Source organism: Atractosteus spatula, chromosome 1 (assembly GCF_055471065.1).
Source record: "Atractosteus spatula isolate fAtrSpa1 chromosome 1, fAtrSpa1.hap1, whole genome shotgun sequence".
NCBI lineage: Eukaryota > Metazoa > Chordata > Actinopteri > Semionotiformes > Lepisosteidae > Atractosteus > Atractosteus spatula.
The window spans coordinates 21,469,904-21,495,764 of record NC_142706.1 but is presented as its reverse complement, the minus strand read 5'-3'; the positions used below and the strand labels follow the sequence as shown (position 1 = coordinate 21,495,764).

The 25,861-nt window shown below is 36.6% G+C and overlaps 1 protein-coding gene across 1 annotated transcript in view; it reads left to right on the top strand.

The window, feature by feature from the left end:
- ccdc171 (coiled-coil domain containing 171) overlaps positions 1-25,861 on the top strand; it is a 151,870-nt gene that overhangs the window by 11,229 nt on the left and 114,780 nt on the right. Inside the window, exons 7-11 of the mRNA XM_088913737.1 lie at positions 3,565-3,657; positions 4,991-5,151; positions 8,109-8,247; positions 19,798-19,900; positions 24,272-24,375. Of these exons, the coding sequence (XP_088769863.1) occupies positions 3,565-3,657; positions 4,991-5,151; positions 8,109-8,247; positions 19,798-19,900; positions 24,272-24,375 (600 nt within the window). The remainder of the gene's footprint in view (positions 1-3,564; positions 3,658-4,990; positions 5,152-8,108; positions 8,248-19,797; positions 19,901-24,271; positions 24,376-25,861) is intronic.

Below are 25,861 nucleotides of genomic sequence, written 5' to 3'. Positions count from 1 at the left end.
TGAAACGCACATCCAGATCAAAGCAATAGGGCTGAGAGTGGAGTTGAACCCAGCAATACTAACCATGATGTCATTGTGCCACCCCCATGACATTCACAAATGTATGAAATTTAATAAATGCTGACAATAACATCTTTTTGTGCTAATGACTTTATTCATCCTGCCAAAAGGTAGTTAAGGTTTTTTATTGGTGTGTTTAGGATGGTAGCTATTTTTGATAGTTTATTGAAATATATTTACATTTAATATATTAATGATGAGCACTGGAAATGGAGGGCAGTGGTATTTATGTCTGGGAGTGTTCCATTTGACTAATAAATCCTTCGTTCTAATTTCATTCACAGTGTTGTTAATTGTGGGATCCACCCCCACTGTTATTTTCTATAAAATTACACATTGATTCTTTTAAAGTTTTCCTCCTTTTGTATATATACTTGAGTATATTTGCTTTTTCTATTTTTGCAGTAGTTATGGCAGCAATCCTTGAATTATTTATCTAGCAAACGTTGCATGTTGGAAAAATGAAATTAGTGACTAAAGATAAGTTGTGGTACCCTCTAGTGGTTGCTTGTTAAATTGCCAGTTTGCCAAAAGGGATTGAAAAACTGAATTTTGGATTACATGTGTATATATACAGTGGTATGAAAAAGTGTTTGCCCCCTTCCTGATTTCTTATTTTTTTGCATGTTTGTCACACTGAAATGTTTCATATCATCAAACAAATTGAAATATTAGACAAAGATAACACAAGTAAACACAAAATGCAGTTTTTAAATGAAGGTTTTTATTATTAAGGGAAAAAAAAATCCAAACCTACATGGCCCTGTGTGAAAAAGTGATTGCCCCCCTGTTAAAATATAAATCAACTGTGGTTTATCACATCTTTGGAAAGCTGAGTTTAATTTCTCTAGCCACACCCAGGCCTGATTACTGCCACACCTGTTCTCAATCAAGAAATCACTTAAATAGGACCTGCCTGACAAAGTGAAGTAGACCAAAAGATCCTCAAAAGCTAGACATCATGCTGCGATCCAAACAAATTCAGGAACAAATGAGAAACAGAGTAATTGAGATTTATCAGTCTGGAAAAGGTTATAAAGCCATTTCTAAAGCTTTGGGACTCCAGCGAACCACAGTGAGAGCCATTATCCACAAATGGCGAAAACATGGAACAGTGGTGAACCTTCCCAGGAGTGGCCGGCCGACCAAAATTACCCCAAGAGTGCAGCGACGACTCATCCAAGAGGTCAGAAAAAACCCCACAACAACATCCAAAGAACTGCAGGCTTCACTTGCCTTAGTTAAGGTCAGTGTTCATGACTCCACCATAAGAAAGAGACTGGGCAAAAATGGCCTGCATGGCAGAGTTCCAAGACGAAAACCACTGCTGAGCAAAAAGAACATAAAGGCTCGTCTCAGTTTTGCCAGAGAACATCTTGATGATCCCCAAGACTTTTGGGAGAATACTCTGTGGACTGACGAGACAAAAGTTGAACTTTTTGGAAGGTGTGTGTCCCATTACATCTGGCGTAAAAGTAACACAGCATTTCAGAAAAGGACCATCATACCAACAGTAAAATATGGTGGTGGTAGTGTGATGGTCTGGGGCTGTTTTGCTGCTTCAGGACCTGGAAGACTTGCTGTGGTAAATGGAACCATGAATTCTGCTGTCTACCAAAAAATCCTGAAGGAGAATGTCCGGCCATCTGTTCGTGACCTCAAGCTGAAGCGCACTTGGGTTCTGCAGCAGGACAATGATCCAAAACACACCAGCAAGTCCACCTCTGAATGGCTTAAGAAAAACAAAATGAAGACTTTGGAGTGGCCTAGTCAAAGTCCTGACCTGAATCCGATTGAGATGTTGTGGCATGACCTTAAAAAAGCGGTTAAGGCTCGAAAACCCTCCAATGTGGCTGAATTACAACAATTCTGCAAAGATGAGTGGGCCAAAATTCCTCCACAGCGCTGTAAAAGACTCATTGCCAGTTATCGCAAACACTTGATTGCAGTTGTTGCTGCTAAGGGTGGCCCAACCAGTTATTAGGTTTAGGGGGCAATCACTTTTTCACACAGGACCATGTAGGTTTGGATTTTTTTTTCCCCTTAATAATAAAAACCTTCATTTAAAAACTGCATTTTGTGTTTACTTGTTATCTTTGTCTAATATTTCAATTTGTCTGATGATCTGAAACATTTCAGTGTGACAAACATGCAAAAAAAAAAGAAATCAGGAAGGGGGCAAACACTTTTTCACACCACTGTATATTAATGCTTAGTTAAAGTATTTTCATAATCTGCAGTATATGCTTTTATTTGCATCCTTTTCTGTAAAACATGTCTTACCTGAAGTGGAAAAAATCTAATGTAGAATTAATTTTAAGTTGGAATTATGTTTTGATAAAGTTTAACACTAGATATAAACACAAGAAAATATTCATGTAATCTTTTTTAAACTATATTAAATAACATTTTAAGGGATTTCTTGGGTGAACTCAAACGATGTCAGTCATGAGTTAAAACAAAAAGCCTTTTATAACTTTGCCCTTACTACAATTTCTATAATATCTTATGGTTTAAGAAACATTTGTACAACCTAAAATTACATTTTAATGATAAAGTGAAGTAACTTAAAGATCCTTTTAATGTATCATTGATTGGAGATTTTGTATGCATTTAATAATATCAACAATAACTTTACCTTACACTTATATAGCGCTTTTCTGGACAGTCCACTCAAAGCACTTTACAGGTAATGGGGACTCCCCTCCACCACCACTAATGTGCAGCATCCACCTGGATGTTGCAACAGCAGCCAAGGTGCGCCAGTATGCTCACAACACTGTCAGTGGTGAGGAGAAGAGAGTGATGAAGCCAGTTCATAAATGGGGATTATTAGGAGGCTATGACTGGTAAAGGCCAGGGGAATTTTTGGCCAGGACTCCAGGGTATCACCTCTACTCTTTTCGAGAAATACCCTGGTATTATTAATGACAATGGAGAATCAGGACCTTGGTTCTATGTGACACTACCCCCTTTTATAGAGTGTAGTGTCCCCATCAATATACTGGGTTATGAGTACCCACAGAGACCCCAGGGACAGCGCCCCCTACTGGTCCCACTAGCATCTCTTTCAGTAGCAACCTACTGTAGTAACCTTAGCTTTCCCAGGAGGTCTCCCATCCAGGTACTGGTCAGACTCACACCTGCTTAGTTTCAGTGGGTTGCCAGTAGTGCTTTGCTGTATGATAAAGCTGTTGGCTGATCACTCAATTGTTGTACAGCTTTGTAAAAACACTGAAGATTTGAAGTAATTTCCTGGTCAAATTAAGTAATAAAAAGTATAATTTAGCTATAGAACCTCTGAGATACTAGTCCAGTATCTACCTTTTTCATATAGCTGTGCATAGCTATAAATGTCTACAGTGCAATTTACTAATGTCATCTGTATTATAACCCTGAGTTCTTCAATGATAACGTCAACTGAAAATGGCATTTCCGCAATTCTTCGTCGTCGGAGGAATCCTTTTACCTGTACATTTGTAACGTCTTGTCTGGGGATTCCAGGCAGCTCAGCAGAAAGTGAAGAGCCTGGAGGAAAATGTGGAGTCTGAAAGAGCAGCCCACTTGGAGTCCAAATTCAACTCGGAAATCATACAGGTAGAAATACTGTCATGAAGTACACAAAGTGACTTTTTATGTTTCTTAATCTTTCTTTCAGTTTTTTTTGTATCCCCTCTTGTCAAATCTTCTCCCTTTTGCTCCCACCAAGTGGTTAGTATGTTTCACCTCCTCCAAGAAGGGATCTAGTCTGACAAACTGGATAGAATTCTGGACATAGGTAGATTTTCCATAATACCATAACAAACGAGCTTGTACATTTTTAACATGCATATAGAAGGCCTCAGTTAGGGGTTCTGGATGAAAATTGCCTCTGACCTCTGTTATGGATGTGCTCAGGGATATACCTGGTACATGTGAAGCAGCGACAAAATTGGTAGAGGAAGCTGCTGGGTTGGCCTACAAGTATATCGAAAATGAGGGGTCAAGACTCAAGATGTCAAAATATTAAACTTATTTAAGTGTGGTGAAACATTTTTATAACATTAGCAATGCTGGGTTAGGTCTCATTATAGTCCAACAGTGTAAAGTGCTTAGAGCCTATAGTTTAAATATATAAAAAAGTGACAAAGTTTGAATTCTGCAAGAATATGGTATTATAAGAGAAAGTTCATTTATATAATACATTTTGTTCCTTCAGATCTTGATGTACAGTAGCTATTTGGTGTATTCAGTTGATTAAGAGCAAGTAACAAATTTTAAAAAATCAACTTAGTCATCACTGTGAGTAGTTACACATCCAGATATTTTTTTTCAGATCCTTAAAGGAGGAATCAATCCCTGTAACATAATTAACAAAACAGAATTCTTTATTAATATCTCGGACCTAATACTGAAGGTGGGGAAAAAAACATTAAAAATTAATTTCAACATCCTGCCTGGAAGATTTTTGCAAATGGCTTGGTCCTTATAGAAAACAATGTCTAGATTACATTTTGCTAGAACTGTGATAGTATAGTCCAATGTCCGATCTAATGTTTCTGTTTTTCTTCACTAGCTAAAGTTTTCAATATACAGTCACTAGATTTATAAATCTAATCAGGCACTTAAAATACAGTGTTAATGCTGTCTTCTAATACATAATTGCTATCTTCTAATAATGCACAAAGCATAACACTAAGAGTTAATTGCATTATAGCTAGACATTGGATTTTACAGAATTACTCTTATATTGTAGAAATGCAGTGTATTTTTCTTTGATGGTAAAACTTCAACAGCAAAAAAAATGAACATGGAAGATACAAAGTGTATACCTTTTTCCAGTATTGTAATTTCACAGTACTCTATACACAGCTTTTCATGGGTTCTGTTGATAGTAATGAAGGTGACATTAGTGCCCATTTTCAGAAATGTGCGTTTTGGTGAATTGCAGTTAAGAATCCGGGATCTTGAAGCAGCTCTACAGGTTGAGAAGAGCAGTCAGTCAGAGGCCTTGTCCAGCCTGGAGCTAATGAAGCAACAGTTCAGAGAGGTGGAGAAGGCATATGAGCGGGAGAAAGCCAAGGCCAAGGAATCGCTGGACAAACTCCTACAGTAAGACACTTGCCTCCAGCTCCTTGTCTTTGTTTTCTATAGCAGATACCGCTTCTGTTATAAATAAACATTGGATGTTTTTATTCCTTAATATGCTTGAATTTGCTGTAGTTTTGAGTTTGCATGTGCAGTGAAAAAGTTTACAAACACAACACAAATGTTCTGCTCAGCTTATCTAGTATGCATTGCTAACACATTACCTGTTTGAGTCTTATGTGAGAGGTTGCTATATTAAATATTGCACTGACAATGGTGTACCAGAAAAGAAAATTTGGACATTTCCCAATCAGGAACCGTGGTTCAACAACGATGTTCATATTAAAATAAAAGGCGGTTCTGCCGCTTTCAAACTGGAGGACAAAGAGATTTACATGGAATCATGGTATGCATTAGAGAAAGCCATAAAACACGTTAAACGGAGCTACAGAGTGTGGCTTGAAACGCAATGTGCTGATGCCCAAAGGCTGTGGCAGGGATTACAGTCAGTCACAGGCTACAAGGGCTGCTGCCAGAAGATCAACATGAACAACACATCCCTGCCTGATGAGCTGAACTGCTTCTATGCCTGCTTTGATGCTCTGAACACAGACACTGCTGAGAAGACCCCAAGTGTACAGGGCAAGTTTGTTCTGAAACTCTCTGAGCAGGACGTGCAGAAAACTCTGAGTAGGGTGATAATCTGTAAGGCTACAGGGCCTGATGGGATACCACCCCACTTCCTTAGGATATGTGCAGCCCAGCTGACCACAGTGCTTACGGACATCTTTAACTCCTCCCTGTCACAGTCCATTGTCCCCACCTGCTTCAGAAAAACCACCATTATTCCACTCCCCAAAAAGGCAGCATTAACATCTGTGGTGATGAAATGCCTGGAGAAGCTAGTGTTGTCACACATCAACTTCAGAGTCCCTGGACCCCTTGCAGTTCGCCTACCAGAACAACAGATCAGTGGATGATGCTGTCTCCCTAGCTCTACATACAGCCTCGGAACACCTGGACGCTAAGGACTCATATGTGCAATGTTAGAATGCTGTTTGTGGCCTACCGTTCAGCAATTAATTCAATCATACCCAGCCAACTGGTGATAAAGCTCAGGGGACTAGGACTGTGCAACTCTGTCTGCAACTGGCTGCTGGACTTCCTAATCGAAAGACCACAGGTGGTGTAGATAGATAATAAAACATCAATATTGCTCTCCCTGATCACTGGCACCCCACAAGGCTTCTTTCTATCCAAGGTTGTACTCCCTATTCACTCATGACTGCACAGCAAGACACAGCAACAACTGCATCATTAAATTTGCAGATGACACCACTATAATAGGCCTGATCAGCGATGATGATGAGTCCACTTACAAGGATGAAGTCGTACACCTGCTGAGGTGGTGTCATAGCAATAACCTGGACTTGAATGTGAGTAAAACAAAAGAAAAAATAGTGGACTTTCGGAGACACAGGCCACACACTCACAGCCCACTCAGTATTGATGGAACGGAAGTGGAAACAGTCACCAGCTTTAGGTTTTTGTGAATTCACTGACCTAACAATTCAATGACCTACCCTGGACTGTGAGCATGGACATTATCTCGAAGAAGGCTCAGCAGCGACTCAAGCGATGGGGGGGTGCCAGTACCTGTGTTGGTGAACGTCTACTGCTGCACCATCAAGAGCGTCCTCACTAACGGCAACACCTCTTCTCTTGAGAGAAAGGCACTGCAGAGAACGGTGAATGTGGCCCAGAAGATCATTTGCTGTAGTCTCAAAGAGATCAAACAGGTCTATGAAGACCGCTGCCATGGTAGAATTCTGGCCATCATAGAGGACAGTCGCCATCCCGGGCATGTTCTCTTCACCCCACTGCCCTCAGGCAAGAGATACAAGAGCATATAGACACTTACCACCAGATTCTTCAATAGTTTCTATCCAAAAGCAGTGCGATTGGTGAACACATTTGGCCATGCCCCTTGGACCACACCTACACCATCTACCTCATTATAATTTTATTTAGTGCACATCTACAGTCATTGTTTACATTTGAACCGTTTACTTGTACGTTGTCTACTGTTTGTTTGTAAATTGTCTTGATGCACTGTCTGCACTTTGTGTTACACTTTTTTTTTTTATCGAGAGACTCTCTGTAAGTAAGAATTCCATTGTACTAGTACATGTACCGGTTACATATGGCAATAAAGTTCAAGTTCAAGTTGCGATATACCCATAAGACGTATTTGATTGTATGCCCCTTTTGTGTACTCCTTGTTACTCCAGATTATATAAAGACATACTTGTGAGCATAATAATAACAATAACAAATAATATAATAATAACAAATAATAACAAGCATAATAAGAAATGAGAATTCTGTGCTTGTCATTTTGTATTTTGAGGTGTAGTTTTCATGCAGAAAAGGCTATAACTGCAGGCTCCGTGATAAATGGAGAACTTGTTCTGAAAATGGTCTCGTCTTGAGCTTTGTACTTTCATTCAGTTTCATTCAGTTTCTTTTCATGCACTGTGATTATACTTCAGCAGTGTTATTGGCACCCAAGACTGAACTAGATAAAGAGAATCCCATGTAATGGAGGGACCACTTGACAGACTTGACTTTTGTAATTAAATTCCAATTCTGTCTCATTTGGCGACTGGCTGGGCGACATGGAGAAAACATGTGAGGGGAAAATTTAGGGATCGGTATGTTTTTGCCAGTGGTAGTTCTACTATGCAGTATCATGTTAACGAAACTTTGCTTTCGGTGCTTAATGCCTCTGTTCAGACAACAAAACCATTGTCAGTGTAATCTCTTAATCATGCAGCACAATAATGCTTAGCTCCACGCTGCAAGGGTGACTCATACCTTGGTGTTTTAAATATGCTGCATCTCCAAATGTGAACACATCAAGCACCATGGAATGAGTTGGGCAGACACAGTTGCTTAGTTGATATTCTTATTTTCAACAGGTTTGAGAAGGAGTACTTGTCTACAAAGTCCCAGCTGAATGAAGACCTTGAGGTGAAGATAAAAGTGATCACAGACTTGTCAGAGAAAGTCCAGCACCATGAGAAACTGTTGGCGGATTCTCGAGATGAGGTTGAGAAGGTTCGTATGTCTTCTGTCTGTTGCTTTATCATGGAGATGCACGTGTGGGAGTAGCACAGATGTCTTACAACCTTTCACTAGATTCCTCCCACCATTTTATTTAAAATTATAAAGAGAAACACATCAGAGGTATCTGCTGTTGATGCTTCTTGTTATTTTATAGAATTAAGTACGTTCTCAGCAGGCCCCTCACCGAATGCCAGAATATTGCATTGTTAGTGGAGCCAGGTGTTCATAGTCTAGTGTTTAAGGTGTTTATGAATTTGGACATACAGTACACCACATATGGTATGTCTGGCAACAATATATTTTTATTTAACTGTAAACCATGTGGTGGTCAGAATTGTGCTACCTGTTTTTTTCTTCTAATACTTGCTCTTTTAAAACATGTGTTAATGGCAGATGCAGCTGACCGTTTCAGGGATAGTTGTCATGTCTTTGTGAGGTCTTTTTGTATTCTAGTAATTATTCTAGTAACTACTTTACACAACAACACAGGACCTCAGATAACCAACATAACAAAGTTGTGTCAGTAGTACAACTATGGGGCCTCTAGCATTTTAAAATAGCATTCATCTAACTACATATCAGTAAAAAAAAAAGAATCTACTAATGAAAAAGTTAAGAAAATGGAAAGCTAATTTAAAATGAATACAGTTAAAAAAGCATACTGGTATATTCTATTGACAGTCATCATCTGGAGAAGCCTCAATGGCATGCCCAAGCTCCTAAAAACTATTTTTTTTAATTAATAGGTGTGATCAACATGGTGAAATACACTAGAGCAACCATTCGAAATTAATATTAAATACATTGTAATATATTACATCATTTTATGTTCTCATAAAGCCTATTAGGATTTGGAACAATCACAAAACAGTGAAACTCTTCAATGTTCTCCTGTGCTCTTCCACTTACAACCTGCAGTGATCCAGGAGCAGTTACTCCTCCACTAGTGACAAAGAGGTTCTCGGTCTCTCAAATGATTCTCAACATTTTTTTCAATAAATCTTGTTCTATACAATAAATTGCAATAGGAGATCTCTAATGAAACAGAAACCTACATAAGACAAATTCAAACATGATTCATAGTAGACTTCGTGAAAGTTAATATGTGTAAACTGAGGGCTACTATATTATTATTGTTGCCTTTTGCATGTTTAAAAGTGTACTTTTAGCTGAGCTCTTGTTGAATTCACTGAAATCTTTCCAGTAAATATTTTTTTCTGTTCTCATCTCTTGAAATAATTTTCATCTTATTTTTTAAACAAAAAACAGAAGACAAAACATACATCCTTTTGGACTAGACCTTATTAACCTGAATTTCACAACATGAAAATCGAGCTAAGGTTAACTAAAAAAAAAACTCTAGCATTAAATCCCATAGTTATACAAGTTTGTATCGGTGTGTAACAACTGAACACTTGTGCACTTCGTTTTAGTGAAACAGGACAGTTCTTGTGCTGCTCTTTTCATCTGTTTTAAAAACAAATAGCACAGCACTTCCTCTTAATTTAGAAATATCAGTTAATGAAAATATCAAGTAAATTTTTACTTTATGAACAAGAGTTGGTCTTGCAGTTATTTGTAATTATAGAGGTCTGATGTTAAAGACGTTAAATGCAGAAATAAAATATATAAATATGAATCTGAATTTAGTTCTTGTATTTAAAAAGTATGAGCGATTAAAAACTTCTCCCACCCTCATCCTTTTTTTCCAGTTCTCCCTCTTTTACACAAGGCACAGACATGCATATAATTGTTCATAATGTGTCTAATGACTGATTTTATTTTATGTAGGTTAAATTTGTGCTAGTTTTTCCTTTTTCCCCACAGTGCATTTAGCCTTTTTTTGTTCTGGGAAACAGTGACATCTGATGGATTATTTTAGAACATCACTTCAGCATTTAAAATGCTGCTCTTTATCAAATGTACCAGGGCCAGTCTGGACTACATTTTTTTTTCTTGTTCATTCATTTAATGTTTCAGCTTAAAAACAGGTCTTCACATTTATTAGTTTAGACTTTCAAACTCAAGTCTCCCTTTTCTCACCTCTGCCTTTTCTGTGTGCCATTTGTGCCATTCTTGTTCTTATAAGCCTGCCACTATCGATGACCTTAACCCTTAAGCAGTTTCCTTTCTGCTATTGTAGTCACATACTTAAATATTGACAATCTACATTTCAAATTATTCAATTCTATAACTTGTGTTTGTCAGTGTAACATTAATAAAAACATTGCTAAAGTGTATATATTTTATGAAAATATTTAATTTATAGATACCCATGAAGTCACATAAACACATACAGAACTGTATTTGTATCCTGCTTCTTTAACTGTTTCTTGCGAAGATGAGAAAAAATTGGAAAAAGCTTACAAAATATATATTTATGGAACAAATGCTGTACAAGTATTAAGCAGAATAAAAAAATCATAAGAAATTTTAAGAATGTCCCACTAGCATGTAAAATTAAATGTAACTTTAATATAGTTAAAGTTGCTTGTTGAGTTGAGCGAAAGTTTCTGTTGATTGAACATGCCATGTGTCCACAGACTCTAATTTTCCCTGTGAACTACTGGAATTAGCACTCTAAAGTGGAGTCTTAAAACACTAGCAATTTCAATTTAAGCAGCCCTGTAATATAAATAGATAAATATAAATTAAATGGAGCACCAGATTTCTGCTTATGATGTCAATGCCTTATGCCTGTAAAATTTAATCTTAGTATTAACCGTAATCATGTCCTGTACCTCATACATGCATATACTGTATGTTTGTACATATGTTCTTGGTCAGAACATAACCCCGTCATGTTTACACGTGTACAGATACTTTTATGGCCTGGAAAAGTCCTGGAAATTATAGTATCTGACATTATTATCCCATGTCCTCCATGTTGCAATACCACTTAAGATTGCCGTTTAATGTATGTACAAATGTATCTACATGTAGGAGGTTAATAGCTAGGAGATAGAAACATGCACTGGAAGGGCAGAAAAATAAATCAGGAAGGACTTGGAGGAAAGAAAATCCTGCCAAATACAAACCTATACATCTGACCTTTCCATCCCAGGATTCTGCTGAAGTCTCAGCAGGGAGGCTGACAAGTTCTTGGAAGAGCACTACACAGTACATTGTTCTCTGTGCTGAAACAGACAGGGCAGGAGTCTTGTGCAGAATAATAACACACAGCAAAAGCATCAGGGGAAATGAGCTCTTTGTTGTGGTGAGGTACCAGTTTGGAATTGGCATCAAGCCCCTAAGAAGAGTCTTTGAGAAAGCTGTATAAGTTGGACTTTATTGATGAGAGTCAGTTGACCTGGCAGATCCATTGAAGAATTTATTTTTCTCATTCTGACATCTCAACGTTTAGTGCCAAACCTTTTATTGGTGGGAGACAGGAAAACGCGCAGGCCAGAACCGGATCCACAAATCCTGTGGTTTTCTGACAGTTTGATTTGATGAGAGATGCCTGGTGCAAGATAAAACAAGCCTTACTGTATCTTTATGAATTGGAAAATTTAAGTAAATGCACTTAGTCACATACACTACATGGCATCATTTTTTTGAAAATCTGATTTACTGTTTAGCACATTTTGAACTAACATAACTATGAAAGCAAATGTTTTTGCTTTTTTCTGAAAAACAAAACGGCCCTGCTTAACATATTTTAAAACTAAAATTGGAATCGTTTAAATTCAGAGCTATGTTGTATTTTTGAATTTGCTAAGTTGCCAGCTTGTCTACTTTATCTACCATGAATAACAAAAATGACATGCGTTCTGAGGTTAAATAAAGTCTGATTTATCAATAAAAACTGCTGTTGAGCTGTTTTTTCAACACTTCAGTTATTTACGGAACTAGACCTTGGGAACTACATGCCTAGGCCAAGTTCGTTTTGAAAGTTTTCAATGATGAAATGTAAAAAATAATGCTATATAGTCGTAGAGTGCTTATAATAGGCTACGTTTGACTTCTCAGGCATTGCATTATGGAACTCCTTACCTTAAGACACGTAGATATATTACTGTTTCCATGTTGTTTTCAATGGAAAGGGGCATCTGAAATGTTTGGAAATGAACTGCATCATTCTGAGCATTTGTCAAGGCTATTACTTTCAGGATTGTGAGTTAAGCTCAAATGTTGCCTCCCTTTACTGGAATATTGTATTTTTTTACGTGGTTCAGGCATCTTAATACACAGGACAAACTACTTTAAGTATATTGCTAAATACAGGTACTCTTGAGAAATCATAAAGAACACATTAGATGTACAGTTTGTATAAAGAATTAATCCTCACAGGAAAGCTTTTGGTGCTATAAAATTTTATTTAGAAAAGTACTAAATGTGACCAATAAATCTGCTAATTTTATAAGTAAATATCACTTCTGGTATGTACAGTACTAGGTTACTTGAACTACCTTTTCTAAATGTGATTTTTTTCAGATGAGATTTTCCTCTCTGACACATTCAAGTCAGTTTGTATATTACATGGGAGGTATTTCTTTTTAAATATAATTTCACTAAGAATCTCAAAGAAAATTATATATAACAGCCTTTATGGTATCAATAATTATGGCAGCATATGTATTATAAATAGATTTACCGTTTAGATACATTTAAAATATATATTTAATATATTTTTTTCTGTGTTTATTTAATCCAAAAAACTGGTTAATTACAGAAGACTACAGAAGTCACTAATGATCTTCTAATAGCTTCTGATTCTGGTTCTCTATGTTCATTCTTCTTAAACTCAGTGCTGCTTTTGACACTGTTAACCACAATATCTTACTTTCTCCTCTTGAGACTGTGTTTGGAGTTTATGACACTGCTCTAAAACGGTTCAAGTCTTACCTCGCTGTTCATTGTCACTTTGTCTCTCTTGGCAGATATAAATTTGACTCGTTAAGTCTGGTGTTCCTCAGGGCTCAATACTGGGCCCCTTACTTTTCAGCTTTTACATGTTTCCACTTGGTCTGCTTTTAAGATCACATGGCCTCAACTAGCATTTCTATGCTGACAATACTCAAATCTACATCCATACCAAACTTGACACTGATGTGGCTGTCTCTATTCTATCTAGTTATCTATCTATCTCTGACATAAAAGCATGGATGACTCAAAATTTCCTTCATCTTAACTATGACAAGACTGAAGTCATGCTTATTGGCACCCCCCATCAACTTTGTAAAACTAATGCTGTAACCCTATCTGTGGATGGTACTGTACTTGAGCTTCAGTCTAAATTGAAAAACATGAGGGTGATATTTGATTCAGGCTTGACATTTGACCCACATGTGCTGCATATTGTCAAAACATCTTTCTTTCATCTCAGAAATATCGCTAGACTATGTCCTGTGTTATCACTAACTGTGGCTGAAAAACTGATCAACACATTTGTCTTCTCTTGAATCAACTACTGTAATTTTCTACTCGCTGGGGTTTCTAAATCCACATTGAACAAACCAGTATGTCCAAAATTTGGTAGCCAGCATCCTGACCAGGTCAGGTACAAGTGATTACATTACTCCTATCCTGGAGTCATTGCACTGGCTTCCTGTCAAGTTTCGTGTCGACTTCAAAATCCTCATGCTCACCTATAAAGCTCTGCATGGCTTGGCACCTCAGTACCTGTCTGAGCTATTATTGCCCTACTCCCCACCTCGCAACCTTCGCTCTTCTAATTGTGGTCTCTTATCTGTCCCCCAAGCCAGTCTACAGGTGCCATGGCCTTCTCCTGTTATGCCCCAAAGCTCTGGAGCTCTCTCCCCAAGGATATCAGAGTCACCTTCTATAAACCCTTTCAAATCCAGACTTAAAACCTTCTTCTTTAGAAGAGCCTTTACTTAACTGGTACTGTTCTTTACTCCTCTGCTCCAACTGTATTTAGTACCACCATCTACTGTCTCCTCTAACTGTGTATTGTCATCATGCAGTTCTTCTGCATTTTTTATTGTTGTCATTTTGTAAAGTGCTTTAAGAAAGCAACCTTTAAAGGCGCTATATAAAATGTAATTTTTATTATTAATAATTCCATACATTAAACACTTTTTGGATGACAAAATATACAGTGCAGGCAAGTCTTCTGTACTTTCTTGCAGGTAATTACAAGATACATTTTCTGTATTTTAATGTAACAGAATAAGTACTGTTATTGCTTATGTATGATGGATCATTTTCAGTACATTAAAATCAGATACTGTTAGTACCCTTGAATTTAAACTGTCATTATTTGAATGGTGACAGCATTATTTTTCATCATAAAGGACTACAGCTAGAGTCTCCAAACCTGGCATTGGAGAAACCCCCTGTGCAGCAGGTTTTAAAAGTTATCTTTGAATCATCAATTTCTAAAAAGCTGGAACAATTTAACTACTGTATGAACATTGAAATGGATATTGTGTTTAATCAAATAAATTGGAGATCAGAAAATTGGAATGTTATTCTGCCCTAAAGGAACAATATTCCCCTCATTGAAGCATCAATCTATCAATTTTCTAATTGCTTCATTCACTTTAAGGTTGCGGGAGAGCCAGAGATCTTGGCAAGCAACAGGTCCAAGGCTGGGTGCACCCTGGACGGGGTGCCAGTCCATCGCAGACACAAACAAACAAAGATATGCACTCACTCACACCGGGGTCAGTTTTCCCAGAAGCCAATTAACCTACCAGTATGTCTTTACACTTTGAGAGGAAACTAGAATACCCAGAGGAAACCCACGTAAACATGGGGAGAACATAAAAAATCCATGAAAATTGCACCCCAGGTCTGAAACTGAACCCATGACCCCAGTTCTGCTTAATTTGTTAAGCATTGCTCAAAGAAATTATGATAATCTTCAAGAAACGGGTGATTTGGGGTTACTTATAAGAAAAACTGGATTGGTACCTTTAGCAACAGTGTTGGAGACATGCATAACATTATTTCAATAAGAAGATTATTCAAAGAGGAAGACTACATTTTTTTGTTGGCCTTTCTGTAGTTGTAGGCATTACTTTGCACATCATATACACACAGCTGAAGATATCTGCAGATTCACAGGAATTAAAGTTAGATGTAGGTCACTAGGGCATAGTAACAGAAGTTAAAATGAAAGGTATTGTTGATTAGCACAATTTATAAACATTTAAAGTTAATTATTGACTGACATTGCTTCAGATATAGCGTTTTGATACTTAAATGTACAGTTGTACTTCTGGGTGAGAGGTGTGTTGTGCTCAGTCTGCCTTTCAACTCCATTAGGTACAGTTTTATCCTGCTGATGTTTGCACTGCATATAGTCCTTGTCAAAAGTTTTTATTAACTATTAAATGAGTATCAAAATACTTAAACATACCTTTTTATACATAAATGTATAAACTTTTGTTGACTGTAGTTTATATCCAAAAGAATGGTGGTAACTTCATGCTCCTAAAGGCACAGTATTTCCATTTGAAGTAGTGGTTGTCAGCTCTTGATGTCTTGTGAAGGGCACCTTACTAGAGTTCAGTGAGTGATGGTGTCCTTCAGAGGTTTGTGTGCTCGTGTACGGGGGGTGGAGGATTGGAGGAGGGGTAGGAGAGGCAGTTGTGCCTGGAATGAAGACCCCGTCGATTGGCATCTTTCCTCTCTTCCAGTTGGCAATCCTTCAGCTTGCTAGGGCTGTGGGGTTCAATTGGGAAGATGAAGTAAGCACCAGCCAGGGCTACAGCTTGATTTACGGCATTTATTTTTGGCATCTGGTGATCACATTTGCCCCAAAGTTTTTTTTCTCTCATTTTTTTTTTCCCAAAGTTCTATTTGTGTTGTGTAAATGTCTTTTCTCACCTAAAACTCAAGAGATAAAAGGCAAGTATTGTTATTCTTTGTCCTTCAAATATATGTCCCGGTTTCATATTTTCAGTAGCTTATGGCATTTAAAGCAGGTTCTACAGTAGTTCAATATGGTTTTGATAATGTAAAATAGTAAACAAGATAGGTTGATGTTTTTTGTGACATTAATATCCTTCAATGGCATTTTTTAGACATAACTCAATGAATTGATTTTATTTAATCTATTCTCGGATAAATGATTTGGAAATATTTTTAAAATATTTGTATTGCACCCTAGATGGATTTGTTAACCTTAAGGTGGAAAAGTACAGTTGCTTGATGCAGTCAAAATACGCATCTGGATCCAGACATAGTTGGATTGAATCCGCATTGTCACTAGTTGACTATGGATTGAGATTCTCCAACTGATGGTGTACAATTGTCTGATTACCATGGAGGCTTGCTTCAAGGAAGTTATTTTACATAGAAGGATGAGTGGCAGAGGTGGGGTGGATTGGTTTATGGGACAAAAATTGTAATCCAGAGAGGCTAGGAAGTCTAGTATTACATTTTTTCTTCTCTGTAAGCTATGTTACCATTTAACAGCAGGAAGCTTGGGAGGAACAGCAGGAAGCAGGTTCCACATCCAGCTGGTTCATGTGGCTTGACACAGAGCATGTGTGAGCTTTATAAGGGAACTACAATACTATTTTTATATTTTGGGATTAGAAAGAATCAGCATTAATGAGTGCATTTCAAACCACAATTAAATTCAAATGTACACAGTAATGTGTAAAACGTCCAATTTGCTTTACAAAATAGACAACATTTCCAGTGCAGTGCAGGCTCTCAACTTCAAGATGGTTTTACCAATAAATGGAACTTACTTTGCATGCAGATCACGTTGGAAAATTTCTGTGGTGAAATGTCTGCTGCACAACCCGTACTTATTCGCTCGTACATTACATTATATTAGTCATCACGGTAACTAGTGACCACGAAGGGCTGTGTCACGTCACAACTTTCACTCCTGCCCATGATGAGACTTGGTTTTGCGACAACACATTTATGGTTTTTGTAAAATATGTGCAATTTTTCTATACTGTCAGTTAATTTATTTTGTTACTGAGATTTAATAACCTGGTCTGAGAAATTGGGACTGCAGTTCCCCTTTAAATGTTTTAAGTGGCAAAAGCCACATCACAATTATTCAGCTGCAAATAATGTGGAGTTAAAGTGTAGCTTTACAAGTTTTTGAGACAGGTATGTACACTGCTCAGCCCTCCCATGCTAGTACAAGGCTTGTAGTGATGTGTTGAGTTTTTTGGTAACCACATAATTGGTCCCAAATTCAAGATCTGAAGAGTATTTTTTTAAATATTGAAGATAGTTTTGCAGGCTTTAAAAAAATATGCTCTACATCTGTTACTGAGTCAGGAAACTTACTCTGCTGAATTACCAGTATTATCAGAGCCTCATAAGGGTGTGTGAAAGTGGTTTTGAAATTGATATTTGGAATAAATTCTCTTTACTATGCCACATGACCATAAGCCTGGTAGAGATTACAATTCTTAAGAACTACAACAAATAGTATTTCAATGTGCTGAAATGATCAAGTAATGACTAAGTAACTGAAATGATTAACTAATGTCAGATGACATTCATTCTATTTCAAGCCTATTTTGTCGTATCATTTGTAAGAGTTTACTTAAAATCTTAGGTTTTGTTTTCAGTGAATCTATGTTCATATTTGCTAAAAGTAATGTGACAATTGGACAGAATAAATTATTAAATATTGAACACATTTTCAATCTAGCTGGGTAATGTGCAGCATCTGGTGTAGTTATAGTCATATTTAGTGCCACTGTAAAACCACAGAACATTTTTGCAAAATTCATAGCAATTACATGTAGGTAGTATCATTTAGATAGTATCAGAACCTTTTTTTAATTTAACCACAAAGCAAAGATTATTACCTTAAATAGTATAAAATTTTTACAAAAATGCAAACAAATAGAATCCTACAAGTCAAAATCTTGACCAATTAAAGTAAACATAAAATCTCGGCTTTAACTTCTTTATTTTTTAAATTTAAACTGAGCAGCATAATCATTTTAATTGTTTTTACATCCGTGGTTCAAAAATATGTCCATCTGCTGAAACAGCAGTTTAACATCAGCAGCGTTGGAGACAATCAAGTCCTGATTGTCAAGTTTTATGAAGTTGGAAAAGTATAACTCCACAAATCTCAATGACTTCTGTGGGATCAAAGTTTATATAGTTTTGCTTCTGTATTTTCAATAGTATTTCAAAACAAGGAGCATATGCAGTAGTACCAAAATCTTTTAGAGCTGCAGGTAAAGTGTTAGATGCAGTTTCAGGCTTTCTCTTTCGTTGATGACCTGAATTTGGATACTGAGCACAAAAGCATTTTTGGTAGTGACCCGATATTGACAGCAATTAAAGATAAATTCAAAATAACCCCATGTGATTTTTAGAGATTCTAGTTAAAATGTGTTAGCATAAATTTGCACACAAGGCTACTGAATGTTGGCTGATTAAAAAAAATAATGACAAAGTAAATTTTGTGTGTGATCTGTCGCATGAGGTTAGAATTATCCTCTGTTACGATTTGGTGAGGACCAGATGAAGGCCAGATATGTCTTAATATGTAAAACCATAGGGTCATAATGGGGTGTGCTTTCTTTTCACTGTATAGATATAGACATAGAACAAAGTGTGACTAGACAGTCAGATTTGCTCACAAGACAAATCTTGTAATAGCTAACAGCCTATGTGATTGGCAAAGAGTCTGTAATTAACTCCAGAACAGTTATCCTGAAATTGTAGAACACACTTGTCAGATCACACATGTTGTACAATTGTAGTTCTGGCCTGTTCTTTACAAATGCAGTTAAGAATCATTGGAGAAACTCCAGAAAATAGCATCAAGACTGCTTCTAGGGCTTAGCTTCAAATTGGTAGGACATTATCTTTTCAGTCTCTGCAAAAAAAAAAACATTTGGGAAGAGACTTCATTTATGTTTTCAGAATTTTAAAGGGAATTGGTAGGATTGATCCCAAGAGTGATTTCTAGTTAATTGTTAAGTACACGGGGATATACTGTACTGAGAAACTTGTTTAGAATTCTGTTACACACTAATATTAGATAGCAAGTTTTTACAGAGGTTTCAATGCACGGGACAATGAATGATTGGGTCTGTTCTCCACCTCCTTGATTTTACATGATGAGTTCTCATGTGCACTCTAACATTATATTTTGATTTATTTTAATTTTTTCAGTAAATGAAGCTTATGTTGAGTTGATGCTAGCAGTACCACAATTGAAATTATCCTAAGCCAGAGAATACATAAATGTTGTCCTTGTGTCAAGCATGTGACTTATAACATCTATCCTGAAAAACTGAGAACAAAATCAGCAAATGGTGCAATAATTATACTTCATAAGTAAGTAATTAAAAAAAAGAAAAGTGATACAGCAAAGGAGACCATTACTGTTTAATACTGGGGACATAAGATGCAAAAACTGTACAAATTGAGCTGCAGTTTATTAACAGACTACAGATTATGTATTAGGCTTCCAAATGCTGTAAAAGTAATGTTGATTAATTGATGACTCTGCTTTAAAAAAACGGTAAAAATCACTCAGTCCAGACTGTCCCTTTTGAGAACAGGGACGACCCAAAAAAAAAAATCCTATTTGCAACCGTTCACCTTTCTCTTGTTTTTCTTAAGGCAAAGAATCGGCAGGCCTTTTTGGAAGAGGCGTACGAGAGCTGCATGCGGGAGCTGGAGCAGCTATTGCACCACTGCAGTGTGTCAGGCCCGCGGACGGCAGGTGAGTGTTTGAAGGCAGGGGATGACAGATGCTTCTGTCAGGGTTCCAAGAGTCGCCGCTTTGTGGGAATAGTGCAGATGCCTTGGCTATCCACCCATGCCCTCCCCCGGCTCTCGACAGGCTATGATTTGATGACAAGACAGGAGCAGTCCTCGCAGCGGTGGAGTGACCAAACTGGCTTGGAGAGGGTGATGGAGTGGGGCCCTGCTGTTGTCAGCCCCCAGTTTGATTTATAAATGCCAGGGTCAGTGTGGTAGGACAGGGAAAGGGCTCTCTTGCTGGGCTGTAAATCCAGCTGAGACCGGGGTCCGTACAGTCTGCCTGCAAGGGGAGCAGATGTTTTACTTGGAGTGAGCCAAATTTTGACGCAACCTTCAGCAACTTGGAGGTCAGGTATTCAATAAGGGTTGTGCAGGACATTTCTGAAGCAACGGCTTCAACTTTGATGTAACAACATATTAATTATGTGACTAGACCTAAGGTTGAGGTTTAGAGTGAAACATTCCATCCTACTGATGTGTGTTTCTGTATTGGTGCTGAGAGGAGGCAGGGAAGAGGTAGCCTAAATAAAGGTGCCATTAAATCCAAGCAATTTACAGTATGTTCATTCCAAACACAGGAGAGAATTTAATTTTGATTTTTTAATATAGCCAGTATGTAAAGCATTTAGTATTTTTTTGTATGTCTACATCACTATGTCACATTACATTGAGAAACAAACTTTATATAAGTCTTTCTAATTATTATTGTTCTACTTATTTTTAACTCCTACTTTTTCAGGTGTTAATTTAATAATCCTATTTATGTCTCCAGAGGGTATTTCAGACTGTACTTGCTTCTACAGTATAGTTGCAAATCATTGTGTGAAAATTGATAAATTGGCTTCCTTTTCAAACTAACTATAACCAGCTGCAGCACAGCAGGCCGGGATGACAGAAAGAAAACTTTTGTTTGGAAGCTGGATGAGGACTTGTATAAAGTATTAAATCCAGCAACTTTTTTTTGACATTTTCTGCTGCACTTGATAATCCTTTTCTGTGTAAATAAAAGAAAATGAATTTTGACTAAAGCTAAGAGTAGAAACTCAAATAACCACAAAGAAATAATACTTGTTACTGCAAAGGTGGTTATAATCAATGCACGTTTCCATAAAATTTAAGCCTTTTGTTTTAGTATAACAGATTCTACTGGAGTAAACAAAAAGAGCTTTCAAATTGTTTCTACCAGTTACTGGACTCTTTATCTGTATGTTCTGATTTTCGCTTTACCTAAGTTCTTCTTTGAGGAATAATTAATTTAAATGTTCTAGTTGGGGCACATTTTAAAATGTACTCTTTCCATATTAAGAGATTTGTAATCATTTCAACCCTTTGACATGAACTGCAATTATTTCAACAAATAAATGCATGAAAATGAAAATTCTATTTGGCGTCCAGCTCTATGTTGCAAAAACCTTGTAGCGGTTAATTTCCCTCCAAATCTAGTTATTTGTAGTTTTGGTTTTGTATGTTGTAAAGGTGAATGTTTTGCATTATTGCTATTTACCACAACTTGTTTGTGTTGTGACCCTCTTTAAAGATGTTAATGGAAACAGAATGCATAAAGGCAACAATCTAGTATTTCCTCATTTCAGAAACTCATCAGTGATACTTGCACTTCAATTGAGAACTTATTCCTTATTAAGAAGCATATATATTTAATAATGCTATCTTCACAACCTTAATATATTGCACAAGAAACCAAAATCTTTTTACTTTTAAAAGTAAGTTGACTGCATTGTAGAAGGAAGTTATCATTAAGTTGTCAGTAGTATACCTGAAGGATTTAAAAAATTAAAAGCCTTTTTAGTATGTTCATTTTACAGTATATTGTTAGCCATTTTATTTGCATATAAATAGGTAAAAGATAAATGTTTATTATCTTATAAAAGCATGTTATGTTAGTTTATTTTATCTACATATATGACACATCTTGATTAATGTTTAAGCAATAATATTGAGTTGTTCATTATTGACATTTACTTTTTTTTTTGCTTTCACTTGAGTCCCGAGTTAAAATGTTCTTACTTGTCGCACACCTGTAACACTGGGGTGTGTTAGAGTGCTTTGCAGTAGAAATGAATTATGTAGAAGGTATTCTTAAGTAAAGTTTCAGAATTTCTCTTCATTAATTAGAAATTGTAATACAATAGGTATTATTACATTTTATCCTTGAAATCTTCTTTGAAACACCAATTTATATTTCTCCTGGATTATTTAAAGTTCTTTGGTTTTGTGTTTTTTTACATTAACCTGTTTTTAACAAATACCTTCCCAATATAGTCTAGATCATTTCTGTATAATTTGAGTCTAAGTGTGCGGGAGAAAAAAATACATCTGATTTAGGCGTTACCATTTAATTGCCCCTTTCATCTGACAAAATTTCAATTTGAATTGTACAGTATTTGTTTTTGTCCATTTAATGAAAAAAAGACAAGTGAAATCATTGGAAAATATGGAAATATGCGAGTTCTTTTGCTGCTGGTAGACATCTCTGCTTTTGAAAAGTGGTGTAAGTGGCTTAATGACCATTGGTTATAATGGTCTGTTCAAAATCTGATATTTTAATAGAATGAAATTTTCTTTCATCATGGTAATCAACCCATTTAGTAAGAAAATAATGTGCCCCTCACCTGGAACTTCATAAGCAAATGTAGCAAGCTTTTTTTTAACCTTTTTTCAACCTTTGCATTGATTTGTGAAAAGGAAGACAAGTGGATTATGAACTGAGCAAGCCTGAAGACCCAGCTTAATGTCTTTTCTTGTGTTTCGCAAACAGGATTGACAATATGGGAAAACAAAATCTGGGGTTTATAGTTGGAGTAAAGAATAAAGGAACTTGAAAGTAGAGGTTGGATGGGAAGCAGGGAAAAAAGACTCTTCGTTTAGGAGCAGGAAATTTTGAGAGGAGCCAAGAAATTTTATTAAGTAAGCTTCTGAGTTGCAACAACGTCAGGGATTGAGACATTAAACCTTAATGGGGGAGTATGATCAAAGAGCTCTTGGTTTTCAACTTCGAAAGTGGTATTAGAAGAAACAGAAGTGGGTTTTAAAGGATAAATTCGACTGAAAACGTAAAATCGTCATGTTAGCTTTATAAAGGAGCTAGAATAAAAGGTGATCAGTAGATCATTATACACAAGGGAACAGGAGTAAATGCCAGCCTTGAATGTACTTCATCTTGATCAAAAACTGGCTGTTCATTCGTAGTTCAGAATACTCTGATCTGGCATGGCATGAATAGGTCCCATTTACACGTTTACTTAATTGTATGAATGCTTGTGTTCCAAATGAATAAGCTATGTTTTGCTTAAACTCTTAAACAAGGTCTTCCATAAACTGTCCATTGAGGTGGTTTTTGTTCCAATTGAGCTTTTGTTTAACCAAATCCTTAATATTGCTATCCAGCTTAACTAGACCTTTTGTATTGCTTTCAAACAGTTGCAGCTTAGAAAGTTCCTATTGTCTTAGCTTTTGATTACACATTTTTATGATGTGCATACAATTAGAACATCTCATTAAACAAATCAACTGTTCAGTTAAAGCATTAAGAGCTTGGTAGAAATCAAACCCAGAAGGAGATGAGATACCGTAATTTGCGGTTAAGAAATCCCATGTGAACATAATGTTAGTAAAAAAAAAACATAATTTCATTCTTTCCAGTGTAGTTCGTAACAATGACTAAAATATATTTTGGACCATAAAGAAACTGATTTATGTAAGTCATTTTATATTCCATCAAAACAGCTGAAAATGGATCTTGATTCTTTTGACATATGCCATTAGATTGAAAGTTAAAGTAATATTCTCAGCTGTTAAGTTATTTTGGTATAGCAAGATTACATTCACTAAATATGTTCATGCTGTGTAATATCTGAACTTTTGTTGTTTTAGTATTTAAAGGTACTGTAGCCTGCTAGTTTTAATTTAACCTTGAAATAAGTCTTATAATACTAGCTCTGAGAATTTTCATTACTAATTAGAAGGAACAATAATTTAGATCCAAGGATCTTTGCTTGGTCTTGTTAAATTTTTGCTTATTGAGTTATAGTCTAAGTAAACAAGCCAGCCATTCTCATTCCTCACCAACTTAAGTGTTGGTATGCCCTTGGAGTCCTCGTAAAAAAAACATTTATTTGAATTGAACATGGTCAGAAAAAATGCCTGGGGCGTGTTGGTATCAGGAGTGTAATGAGATATACTCCTGAAATCACATGGTGTCTCATGTGATTTCATGATCTCACAGTACTTGCCTTCTACATCATATGACACGTGACTTTGGTGTGATATTCTATTGGGAGACTCTTGAGGTATTTGACATTTTGTTTTTCAGTTGAACCTAGAGACCAAGGAAAGCAGAGCCCCTCTGCCCTCCTGGAGAGTTTGAAGAGGACTTTGGTATATTACCAGGACACTCTGAACCAGACTGCTAAAGAGGTAACTATTCACACTTGACCCTCAAAAAGGCATCAACTGCTTGGTGAAACATAGCCTCTTACTTAAACTACTTGTGATCAATAAGTTTTTTCCCCAATTAATTCCAAACTTGCTATGTTTTTTTTTCTAGTGACAATGCAGTTAACATGGCAAAATGTGGTTCTTGCATAAACCACAATGTTAACATGACCACCATTTTGTTCTTGAGACTCAAACTGTCATTGTTCTGAAAATTGCTGCGCTGATAGACTTGACAGGTTTCATTGTGCTTAAACCTGCTACAGTGATAAATTTAAATACTACCACTTACTCAGCAAGACATGAACCCCTACCTGTAATGTTTATAGCTATTCTTCCCGAACTTCTTATCAAATTGGGAATTAATTTGACGTACCAATTTGTGGTTTATGTAAATACAGTAGTATGCATGTACTATACTATGTAAACCAGGATAGCTGACCAACTACATTCTTTTTTGTTGATACACATCCCGTACAGCAGACTGCACTTGTTCAAGGGTTTCTTGGCCACATAATAGCAAGTTTGATGGGTGTGATTCTACTGGCAATACAGTTAGTGTTGTAAAAATGGGTTCCTGCTGAAACCAAGACAGCTGCCTGGGATTCTGTTCTCAAACTTCAAACAGCTGCTGTCTTAGAAACCAGTGCTTTGATTGAATTGAACCTTTGAAGCTTTCATCACCCTAAATCCTACTAAAGACCTCACCTCTTATATTTCTGTGAAACCTTTTTAGCTTACAACAATTTTTTAGGTCCCAACAGTTTGCTCCTATCCAACTCCATATCATGTTCAAAAACATTTTTGGCCATTGAACTCCAGACTTGGTAGATAGGATTGTACTGCTAACGAAATACCAACATGAAAAAATAAGATTTGTACATGTACCAGTGACCTGGTTTTACAGTGCATGTACCACCTGACTTCTGTTTTGTTGTCTTCTTGATAACGTTTCCTTTCCATAATAATTGCCAAACATTTCATGGTTTTTGTTAATATCTAAATATTGTGATATGGAGTAACTGTATAAACTAAGACACTTGTCTTGACTGCCTTTTTTCTGATAATCCATAATGCCTTAGTTTTGGCAACCTATACACCACTTTGAATTGACAGCAGGATTCAAGACTAGAACCTACTTTAGACTTGCACTTCACAGGTTGCAACAATACTTATTATAGCCATTCTGGGTCATCTTGTGTTTGGCAAATATGGATCCTAATGACCATGTGACTCTACAGACTGGTCCTATAGAAAAGAAAATTGTCCAGTTACCTTAAACGTACTAGGGTGGAACTTTGCTTGAGAGCCTTCAAAACTGCTTGTAGTTTTTTAGTTCAAACTGAAACTTTAAACCTAGGGGTATTGTCTCTTTTTGAAATGATGCTGAATTATAAATCAAAGCCAATGACAAAAAAGCCTGTACTAATTAGGACTTGGCTCTTATGTTATTTTGAACTGGCGGTGT